Source organism: Osmerus mordax, chromosome 13, assembly GCF_038355195.1.
Source record: "Osmerus mordax isolate fOsmMor3 chromosome 13, fOsmMor3.pri, whole genome shotgun sequence".
Taxonomy (NCBI): Eukaryota; Metazoa; Chordata; class Actinopteri; order Osmeriformes; family Osmeridae; genus Osmerus; species Osmerus mordax.
In genome coordinates this window covers 13,673,983-13,684,810 of record NC_090062.1, presented here as the reverse complement: position 1 = coordinate 13,684,810, position 10,828 = coordinate 13,673,983, and the positions used below count along the sequence as shown (strand labels likewise).

At 39.6% G+C, this 10,828-nt stretch overlaps 2 protein-coding genes across 6 annotated transcripts; both read left to right on the top strand.

Annotated features, from left to right (window-relative positions):
- The first annotated feature begins 1,011 nt into the window (after positions 1 to 1,011).
- On the top strand, positions 1,012 to 5,144 carry LOC136955294 (pro-cathepsin H-like). The gene is made up of 12 exons (XM_067248973.1): positions 1,012 to 1,113; positions 1,326 to 1,357; positions 1,500 to 1,605; positions 1,693 to 1,763; positions 1,869 to 1,973; positions 2,096 to 2,182; positions 3,304 to 3,359; positions 3,467 to 3,548; positions 3,642 to 3,710; positions 3,816 to 3,922; positions 4,072 to 4,197; positions 4,385 to 5,144. Exons 1-12 carry the CDS (start codon positions 1,035 to 1,037, stop codon positions 4,458 to 4,460), a joined length of 996 nt encoding a protein of 331 aa, XP_067105074.1. The 5' UTR covers positions 1,012 to 1,034; the 3' UTR covers positions 4,461 to 5,144.
- Positions 5,145 to 6,132: 988 nt separating this feature from the next.
- Positions 6,133 to 9,511, top strand: wdr76 (WD repeat domain 76). 5 transcript variants are annotated; one of them, XM_067249099.1, is made up of 14 exons: positions 6,133 to 6,375; positions 6,466 to 6,504; positions 6,594 to 6,686; positions 6,804 to 6,862; positions 7,022 to 7,142; positions 7,254 to 7,358; positions 7,453 to 7,493; positions 7,688 to 7,841; positions 7,977 to 8,129; positions 8,220 to 8,335; positions 8,436 to 8,534; positions 8,636 to 8,788; positions 8,927 to 8,980; positions 9,091 to 9,511. In XM_067249099.1, exons 1-14 carry the CDS (start codon positions 6,196 to 6,198, stop codon positions 9,338 to 9,340), a joined length of 1,617 nt encoding a protein of 538 aa, XP_067105200.1. In that variant the 5' UTR covers positions 6,133 to 6,195; the 3' UTR covers positions 9,341 to 9,511. The 5 variants fall into 5 exon arrangements, with proteins under 5 accessions (XP_067105200.1, XP_067105199.1, XP_067105203.1 ...); XM_067249098.1 differs by having other exon boundaries at positions 7,007 to 7,142; XM_067249102.1 differs by having other exon boundaries at positions 7,007 to 7,142; positions 8,927 to 8,985; positions 9,091 to 9,254.
- Positions 9,512 to 10,828: the final 1,317 nt, after the last annotated feature.

The window sequence follows — 10,828 nt, the reverse complement described above, 5'->3', positions numbered from 1 at the left end:
AGTAGGTTGCGATTATGTTGCTTTGCAACCAGCAAATGTGGCTTCATAGCGGGTGTCTTATTATATCCTATTGGACAAGATGACTTTGAAATGTAGGCAATGTATGTAGCAAATATAATCAATTGAATCAAACCACTTAAGGAGCCAGAATGCCCACATGTCACTGATATAATGATGACAATGGCCATGGTTTATTTTCTCTTTACAGTGCATTGTGGTTTATGCCTTATCACAATCAAATTACAATAACTTAATAAGACTATATCACATATATGTAAAATATTTTGTCCTACACTTTGCCAATGACGCTGAGATGTGCTGTGTACAATATTGTGTACAGGCAGTTTAATGCATTTCCTAATGTGTAATGTGTTGAAAGCATATCCCTAACGATTTGTTATCAAAATGTTCCAACTCTTTTATGTGTATGATATTATATAACACAAATGTTAAAGACAACTTATAAGTGTAACACATACTGTATCCTGTCTATATAATTGTTTTAGCAGGAATATAGTAATATTGTGCTTATTCTTTAAATATTTCTATGTATTTTTTACAAAGCTTTGTATAGAAAAAACACCCAAAGCTCAAGTGGCAGGCATGTGCCACTTTCACGTCTTATCCAAACTATATAGAACAGTATGTGTAGGCCTACTGTATTGAATTCCCACTCATGCACATGTGAACATTATTTAACACAGACGCGTAACATGGTTGCAATGAGCAATACCCAGTGGTATGACAATTATATTTCAGTCCTATTTTAACAGCTTGAGAAGTATTTCCAGTTTTGTATAAAACTGTTTTCTTTCCTGGTTACCTCTTGTTAATAAATCTATTCTATCTCAGGGGGAGACGTATTTTCAAGTGTGTCAATCTATTGTGTCTGTGTGTGTCTATTGTTATCACAGGCAACGTTTGGGTAACAGTTTGGTCTACGACATCGCTTTCATAACTGACTGACATAACAAAAGGAGTTGGATCTCCATGTCATGTGATTCATAACGTGCTTTCGAAAGCATTAAATAAGTATGGCGCTGTTGAGCGCCACGTTGTTTACGCTTGCTTTTTTTAATGTGGCAAATTTGACTCCTTTGAATTTACCTGAAGGTAGGCACATTTCAGAAAATTATATTTCTCGTTGCATTACGTAGCTGACCTGCATGGAAGCTCGGAAGGGTATCACGTGACCCCTGTGCAGCTCTTGTTTTGATAACTTCGTAAAATCATCAGATAATTTGCTCTGAAAGGACAGGTTTTGTTATATTTTACTCTTCACTTCACACAAAGCGCCACATCTAATTGTTTTGTGCTTCTTGCAGATGAATATCGGTTCAAAGAATGGATGTTACAGGTTTGCAGTAGGCTTGTTTTTATGAGCCACAATTATAGGCTACATTTGTTATGTTAAATATTAGGCCTATGTATAACATGAATCTATAGCTTGCCTTTTACACTATTAACAACAGTATTTTAACACTACTTTCCACGTACAGTACAATAGAGCCTATGACTTAGAAGACTATTACCATCGGCTGCAGATATTCACCGAAAATAAGCGAAAAATCGACCGTCATAATGCACTGAAGAACTCTTTTAAAAGTACATAAACATAGCAATTGCAAACATTTGACTATTCCCTATTCATATATGTTAAGTTTTAAACATTTTTTTTATTTGAACTCTTAGTGGGATTGAATCAGTTCTCTGACATGACCTTTTCTGAATTCAGGAAGACCTTTCTTTTGACAGAGCCACAGGTATGTGCGCGAATTTTTATTGAAACTAAAGTCATTTAGATTAAACTAATGGTTTTGATCCAAGCTGAGACCAAGCAATGAGTAGCCAGTGTTTGTATTCATCAGAACTGCTCAGCCACGAAAGGGAGTCATATCAGTGGCAATGGGCCTTACCCTGACTTTGTGGACTGGAGAGCAAGGGGAAACTTTGTGACCCCTGTAAAGAGCCAAGTACGTTGAATCACTTCTCTTTCATATATTTAACAAATGTATGGACTTGTTTAACACACTCAGAAATGAACAGCAGTAATTGGTTTTACTGATATGAAATGTTCTATTCTAAATCCCGTCAGGGTCACTGTGGAAGTTGCTGGACCTTCTCCACCACAGGATGCTTGGAGTCTGTGACAGCTATTGCCACTGGAAAACTTCCACTTCTGGTGAGATTTATACAATATTGACTCACCACTGCACTGTTCTTTGGTTCTGAGGAATACAGTGGCCAATTTTTTACTTCATATAGTCCCCTATTTACAAGATAATTGAGCCACACACAAACAGACAGTCAGAGAGTCCTGCCTTTACAGTTAGATGTAATGGACATTCTACACATCAATAGAATGGTTTGTTTGCTCTCACCAAAAGTATACACATCCTTCACAAGTACAGATACTAATGTTTAAAAAGTACTGACTACACCTTTTCACTCAAGTTAGAGTATAGTAGAGTCCTCATCAAGTACTCAACAAGGATGCAAACCTATTTTGATTATGAAAATATTAGTTCAACTTGAAAGGAGAGGAGAGAGGAGGAGAGGAGAACAGATAAGCCTAAAACAGAGTAAAGCAGATTAGAGCAGAGTACAATAGAGTATAGTAGAGTCCCTATCAAGTCTGCCTTGCTCCATGGTAACTTTGTAGACTAGCTTACGTTTGTTGTGCGTGATAGCCAGGAAATGAAAAAAGGTGCGCAATGACAATAAATAATATTGCTCATGCCACCAAATACAGATTAAAACTAAAGTAACGAGCCTGGCTTGAAAATGGAAAAAAGAAAACAAAGAAAGATGAAAAGATAAGTAAAAGATATGTCTAAAGAATTTAAGGAGTGAAAGTAAAAAGTTGTCAGAAAAACAAATAGTGAAGTAAAGTACTGATACCAGACACATCTACGTAACCCTTGTGTTATCTTCGGGTCATTCTGACCCATCAGTCATTGTGACCCACTGTCGTATTGCGACAACTTTACCGCATACAAAAACAAAGTGAATAATTTTCTTTTAACCGTTGGGCTGTCTCAGACCCCCCACATTGCGAAGGTTAAAAGAACATTATTTGTATTTGTTTTTGTATTGGGTAAAATTGGGTAAACACAACGATGGTTCGTTATGAACCTTTGGGTCATGTGACCCGAAGGCAGCACAAGGTTATTAAGTACAGTACAGTAACAAAGTATTTGTACTTTATTACTTTCTACCTGCTCACCATTATGTGCCCGCTGCATGGTGATTGGAGGTGCTTTTACAGTACGATAAAGATTTCCATTTCCATTATCATTTCAGTCGGAGCAGCAACTGATTGATTGTGCCCAAGACTTCAACAACCATGGATGCCTGGGGTTTGTGACACTTAAGACATGTTAATATGATCAGCCCTTTCTATATTAAATTTTTACTTGGACAATCTGACACAATGATTGCAATACATATGATGTGCTTTTTTCAGTGGACTCCCGAGTCAGGCATTTGAGTACATTAAATACAGCAATGGACTTATGACTGAAGATGACTATCCCTACGTAGGGCATGTATGTAATTTGTGTCATCCATGTGAACCTTCTATTTGAATTTTGTTTTTGGATAATATACTTAAGCCATTTTCATGTATTTTCAACCTGAAGGACAAGCTTTGCAATTTCAAGCCCGAGTTGGCAGCTGCTTTTGTGAAAGACGTTGTCAACATAACAAGTGTGAGTATGATCTGATTGTCCCACAGCTTTTATCTGCAATACACACCACAGCCTTTCATTATTTTGTTCATTTACTTTTTCATTTTGCCACTTTGCCAATCGCAGTATGATGAAAAAGGCATGGTCGATGCTGTGGCCACACTCAATCCGGTCAGCTTTGGCTATGAAGTTACGTCTGACTTTATCCACTACAAGGAGGGTGTTTACAGCAGGTTGTTAACATTTTCTGTCTTTGCTTTAATCAACTGTGTTTCAAGCAAAGTTAACATGAGGCTTTCTTACTTAATATTACAGGTCACCTTTTGTGTAGTTAGTATTCCATGGTCTAAAGTCATTACTATTTCTCCTGTTACTTTTCCAGTACTAAGTGTAAGAACACTACAGACATGGTGAACCATGCAGTGCTGGCTGTGGGATACGGTGAGGAAGATGGCACCCCATACTGGATCGTGAAAAACTCATGGGGATCAACCTGGGGAATGGATGGGTAAATAGACTAGCCTACTTCTGTTTAGGTTTGGGATGATGTGATTATAAAAAGGACTTATGTCCGGTGGTCATTCTGTAGTACATCACTCTAGCAAGCAGGCTTGTCACGGTTTTGTAACCTGTTTCTTAAGAAAAACATTATATGTGAATACATTCAGATTTTTCTTCTCCTGTTCCTTCCTCAGATATTTTAAAATTGAACGTGGGAAGAACATGTGTGGACTGGCAGCTTGCTCCTCTTATCCAGTGCCCTTGGTGTGATCAGTGATGAAGAAAGTGTTTTGTCTGTCTCTTCATAAACGGAGTGACTAAGTTCAGTTGAGTTCTGGATTTTAATAAGTATTTATCAATCTGCAGATTGGGAGAAAAAACCAGACCTCTGACCATAAATGACAACACCAGACTTAAGTCTCAATCATGTCAATCATGGCCGGAGGACCATCTTTTATAGGGCACAAGAATGTAAACACAGATAGTGACAGTCAGGCAGTTATGACGTTACATCAGTCTCAGAGAAAGATTCACAGCTCCCAACACATGACAACTCTCAGACTAGAGAGATCATAGTTGGAGCCCTCCTTGTCAAGGGACGTTTACCCAGTACTTTCTCCTGACCCCGAACATCTATTAACCCTGACACATAGACACAATCTACTCTTATTAATAGCAAGCTCACATGAGAACATACTAACTAGTATCCAATGACTAGTTCTATTGATTAGTGAATAATGTAATCACACAGGAAATCCCAATTTCTTCCACATCAGTATCTCAAAGAACATAGTGTGCTGAACTCAGGAAAGATCTGTCCAATAAGATACACACTGAGTGAAAAAGACATGGTACAGTAGGGCCTACATAATTGTAACTGCAACTTTTCTTAGACTTTGTTAAAGGTATAATGTAAGATATTTTCTGTAAAATAAAAGTTTGATCCCTTATAAACATATTGTGTAAGCTATTAAAGACCTCAGAGAGTGGTTTAGCAACACAGACAGCTCAGTGCCAGGGGAATGACGAAATCTCCTCTACGGGGAGTCAGATGCCTAAGCGGTTAGGGAATCGGGCTATTACTCAGAAGGTTGCCGGTTCGATTCCACCTGTGGAAAATTACGTTGTGTCCTTGGGCAAGGCACTTCACCCTACTTGCCTCTGGGGGGGAATGTCCCTGTACTTACTTGCTAAATGACTAAATGTAAATGTCTAATATTGGAGCCTCCCTTACTTTCCAATCAATTATTGTGTTCTAGCCAATTGTCTTCGGCAAAGTGTGGCTTATTCATTGGTTTATTTTGTGAAGCCACTGTCTTTGAAAAGCTGGTTCGAACTTAATGAATGTATTAATTACAAGTGTGATTGTGCTCGACATGTTCTCCAAGCTCAGGTTATTTAAAGGGACAGTTACACGTCAGATGCTCTGAAATCCGTTTTGGGACCTGGATGGCCTGTACAACACAGTGTTTACACCAGTTCTCAACAGACACAGCAACATATAAATCAAGGGACACAAAACTAAACTTATTACAGGTCAACATGATACGTCACACAATGCCTACTACTACTTAAGATCCAAATGATTTGAAAACACTGGAAATGTATTACTTTTTCTAGCAAAGGTACAGGATTGGGCATGTATTGAGTTTCTGACACCAGCATAATTTGTGAGTAGGCAATATGCTGATACATTTTATGCTTTTCATGCTTCATATGTCAGGGATTGATTACCGTAATAGTTTGATCTACATAAGCCTGTCTACTGTAGACTAGGTGGTTACGTGAAATGTTCGAGATGTCCTGGATGACGTTCATGTCCATCCAATCACTTTTGTGTTTAGGCTACAAAATTCTCACGCCCATTGATAGTTGTGATCTCGCCACAACAAAAAGGTTCGCTAGCTCCCAGTCAACAGAAGCTACCGTCAAGACTACATAACTTTCGTGTGACTGTATAATGCTGTGAAGCCTTTGTTTCTCACAAATTATACATAAAAAAATCATGAACCATATTAAGGAAATGACTCCACCTGCGGACAATGATGATGTTGGTGGACTCCGACGTTCTACAAGAAATAAGGCAAGAATGAAGCTTACAATTTTCGCTCCAACGACTGAAGTATTTACACGAAGGAGAATGAAGTACAGCTCCAAAGACAATAATAAAGCAACTAAAAGAAAGGTAAGTTTATGAAACCTGTTTAAGATGGCGAATTGCTCCAAAGTCTGACAACAATCTAAACTTACATTTTTACCTCACCATTTAAAAAAGGTGACGCATGTGGACTCCTATATTGAAAACAGCGATGCCGTAAGTCATTCTGTAAATATTAAATAGGCCAACACAAAGTTTGATTTCTTATAGGTGAGCTATATTGATTAATGATCTGTTCATTATAGGGCCGACCTATAGGTCTGTCATCTTATGAACTCGAACGATTAGAAAACATTCGACAAAACCAAGCTTTTCTGTCTACCATCAAACTGTTTGAGGTATGTAAAAGAAAATGGGCTAGTATATTATTAGTATTTCATTGATCCATGCAAGAAAATGTCCTATTCACAATTCTAGAGATGTAATTGACCAAGTCATGTTTTTCCCATTCAAAGGCAAGAGAGGACCTGAATCAGACAGCCACACCAAAACCCTCACAGAGAGGACGCAAGAGGTGGGTTGGCTGTATGTTGGTGTGTGCTATGTCCCTGTGTAGTGTCACTTTAATGATTAGTTCCACACTGTGCAAGATAAAATGGCATATAGTCATGGCAGGTTTGGCTAACATGAGCATTCACCATTTGACATTCACACTAAGGAATCCTGTGTGCAGCAATTCAAAGAGCTCTGTGAGAGAAGTCTTGCCTCCACGCAAGTCCCTGCGCCTACAGAACAAAGATGCTGAGTCACTCTTGCTGCCCCCAAAAAGGCATGCAATGACGTCCAGTTATAAAGTAAGTGACTGACAGTCAACTCATATCTGCTGTTAAAATAGTGCAACTTAACAAATGACATTTAATTGGAAGCCTTTTACACATTGTAAAACCTTATTAAACCTGCATTAGAAGCCTTCACCAACTCAGAAACCAGAGGGTCCTATCCTAATGGTCCCACTTACCCAGGAGGACTGGAGCCCGCTACCCCCAGAGCTAATAAAGCTGTGGACTGAGGTGGGAATTCATTTGTTATCACATGAAGCCAAGTTTATCTCCAACTTGCTACTTGGTCTGTGTAATGATGTTGCTGTATCCTCTCATTGGTTAGGTCTCGGTAACAGAAGAAAAGCAGGCGTTGGATCTGAAAGGGTAAGTTCACAAATACTGAATGGGATTTATTTGGTACTGCGCTTGCTCTGCATGACATTGTGTATATTCATTAGCTTCTTTTTTTCTTGCGATATTGTTGAGTCAATTATCCCTTATGTGTCCACCTCTAGCTAGTTCAACAAACTGATAAAAAATAAAGGATGTCATTATGACAGACGGTAATGTGGTCCTAGGTACAGTGATGCTCTGAAACGCTTGCGGACGGACAAGGCTCGAGTGGTGAAGGTGGTAAAGGATCGGATTTTCTCTGCAGCCTTCCATCCTTGCAACAGCCGCCTGCTCTTGGCTGCAGGAGATAAGTCGGGTCATCTGGGACTGTGGAGTCCTGTAAGCTTCCCTCTCCATGACCCTTTAGTTGTGTATGCCGTCTGAGGGCATCGATAGTGCCATGTTAAAGTTACAAGCTGGGCATGGTAGAATAATGGTGATCATATGTGGTGTTGTACGTCTAATGCTCTCCAGGACTGTGACTGGGGAGGTGATGGCGTGCTCCTCTTTGAGCCCCACCTGCGTCCGGTCAGCTGCATGGCCTTTTCCGCATCGTCCGACCTGCTGAGTCTCAGCTATGACGGCACGCTACGCAGCACCGACGTAGAGAAGGCGGTTTTTGATGACGTACGCTGGGACTGGGCTCGCCGTTGCGTCTTGTTTTAACGTTCCTTCTCCGCATTCACATTGGTATGCCTCCTCGCTTCCTCCACCTAGGTGTATCGCGTCAGGAAAGGATTACATACCTTCGACTTTCTGTCTCGTGACTGCTCCACGCTAGTCGTTGGTGAATGGAATGGGGATGTCGCAATTGTTGACAGGCGGACACCCGGGTAACTTACTACTTAACTTATTTATTTGTTTTCTCTTGTTTGAACCTGGATTTAAGTTGCTCATCTAATGGGATAAATCTGGATGTTTATATTTACACAGAACTTCTTACGAATCCCTCCGTACGCTGGATTCTAAGACGATTCGCTGTGTCAGTGTCCATCCTGTTCACAAACAGTACTTTGTGGTAGCTGAGAACTGGTATTGTATTACATAAGCATGGAAGATCCTCTTGAAGGGCGGGGCAGAATTCCGGTGTTCAGGACATTTCTAAGTCAACGTTTCACGTTGACTCCATTCAGGCACGTGAGCATTTACGACGCCCGCTTCTTGAAAAGCGACTCGATCCAGGCGGTCTCTCAGCTGCACGGTCACCCACTCAGCATCTCCAGTGCCTACTTCTCCCCCAACACGGGGAACAGAGTTCTCACCTGCAGCTTCGACAACAAGATCAGGTGAAGCTGTCTAATCTTAGTTCATGCTCCTATCTATAATAGCAAAAATGGTACTAATTGCTGTAGGACTGGCCTGGTTGCATTCAAATGTGTGTTTGATTGTATTCAGGCATAATATGTATCCTTCTTTTTTTAAAGGGTGTATGACACTTCCATTATCACCTCCAATGCTCCACTTCTGACCTCGATCAAGTACAGTAAATCCGTCCACTTGCATAAACTTCCTCTCGGGCTCAGGTTCTAAACACCAGGGTTATGTATCGTTACAATGAAAGGGTGTATATTTGTTTGTCTGTTTGTAGACATGACATGCAATCAGCGTGCTGGCTGAGCAAGGCATCCTGGGACCCGAAGCAGGAGGACTGCTTTCTCGTGGGAAGCATGGAGAGACCGTTTAAGGTGCAGGTTTTCCACGAGACCGGCCAACTCCAGCACTCTTTAAGGGACAAGGAGAACCTGACCACCATGCAGTCTGTCACAATGTTCCACCCCAGCAGGAATGCTGTTCTTGGGGGCAACTCTTCTGGACGCCTTCATCTCTTCACTGACTGAGAAAACCAGAGCCGCTGTTCTGGATTAAAAAACACGAAAGTGTTTGTGGAACTTATTGTTCAATGAATTTGTTCGCATTTATTGTTTTCATTAACCATTGTGAATTCAGTTTTTTTATTCGTATACTTATATATTAAATAAATATGAAGTTTTCACTTTGTTGTGATTTCAGTTTAGTTGTGATAATAAAGGAAACTGGGGTGTGCTACAGTGTCTTATCGCTAGATGGCAGTGTTGCAACTTGTACCAGTACGGTATCCAGTAAAAAAAAAAAAATACATGAAAGAAGAGCCTGGCATGTACAGCAATTTAAGAATATATTATATTTATTGATAAATCAATTGGATACACCAGTTTTCAATCTGATTAGAAACAATGCAGTCTTAGTTGAGGGTAACAAATGTAGAATACGTGCTTATAGGATCATCTGTGGGACAGGATCAAATCTCCGAGTCACAGCACTTGGCTGTAATTGACTGTCATAAATAGTGGATTCATTGCAACGCACATCCAAATCACATGTAAATACACTACCACTGGGTGGGGTGGTGCCACAGGTCAACTACTCTGCAGTAACACACACAGGTCATCTGATGTCATAGGAAGTTACATTTAACTCATCTGTGGCACTGATGGAATATAGGCAACCTGGAACGCCACTTAAGAGACATGCACTGATCGGCAAGTTCATCGGGAGAACATGACAAACACCTCACTTGTATTACCATTGGGTCTTTGGAAAGATATATTTGGGAGGGGGGAATCAAACCATCCATGTATGACCATATATATTTAAAGTTTTCTATATTGATATTATTGCTAAATTATTGTCAAAAATATTTTGTCATATACATGAACACAGAATGGTACATAGCCAGAACTATACAAATATTAATCTGTTGCTTTGTCATTCTTCCACAGTTTCAAACAAATAACTTGATCTACATCCATCGGGAATCAACTAAAATCTTTAGAAAGGAGAAAAGTACTTAGAAATATTAGCTAAACTCAGAGTAACCACCGTAAGGTAAAAAGGGATTTCTATTCAAACTAAATGTTAAATGTCTTATTTAATTGATATGTCCAAACGATTTATTGCATTGATGAAATCAATTCTGGATGTTACCAGTATCTGATTTCATAGCAACATGTGGAACATGTTGGAGGACATGTTTTAAGTCTGTAGCTCCACTGTCGTTAGATGAAGACCATCAGACTACAGAGGAATCTTTGGTAGACATACAGTAGCAGGACAATGTCATAGCAGACATACAGAAGGTAGGCCCACTAGGAGTGAAGTGCAATGTGAACATGATAATGACTGAAAACCTCAAAGATTTTAACCTCATATTTCTGCAATTGTCCATCTGGTCCACAGTGCAGAAAATGTATAATTACATTTCCAATGATAAAAAATAACATATCAATTGTTTAAAATATGTTATAAAAGAAAACCTTTCTACATATTAGGAGACACTACATTGTACA

Coding starts and splice junctions, on each gene's coding strand:
- LOC136955294 (XM_067248973.1), top strand. CDS start 1,035: ATGGCGCTGTTGAGCGCCACGTTGTTTACGCTTGCTTTTTTTAATGTG. Junction 2,183..3,303: donor CTGGAAAACTTCCACTTCTG/GTGAGATTTATA, acceptor TTATCATTTCAG/TCGGAGCAGCAACTGATTGA. Junction 3,711..3,815: donor ACGTTGTCAACATAACAAGT/GTGAGTATGATC, acceptor TGCCAATCGCAG/TATGATGAAAAAGGCATGGT.
- wdr76 (XM_067249098.1), top strand. CDS start 6,196: ATGAACCATATTAAGGAAATGACTCCACCTGCGGACAATGATGATGTT. Junction 7,842..7,976: donor ATCTGGGACTGTGGAGTCCT/GTAAGCTTCCCT, acceptor AATGCTCTCCAG/GACTGTGACTGGGGAGGTGA. Junction 8,535..8,635: donor TTTGTGGTAGCTGAGAACTG/GTATTGTATTAC, acceptor GACTCCATTCAG/GCACGTGAGCATTTACGACG.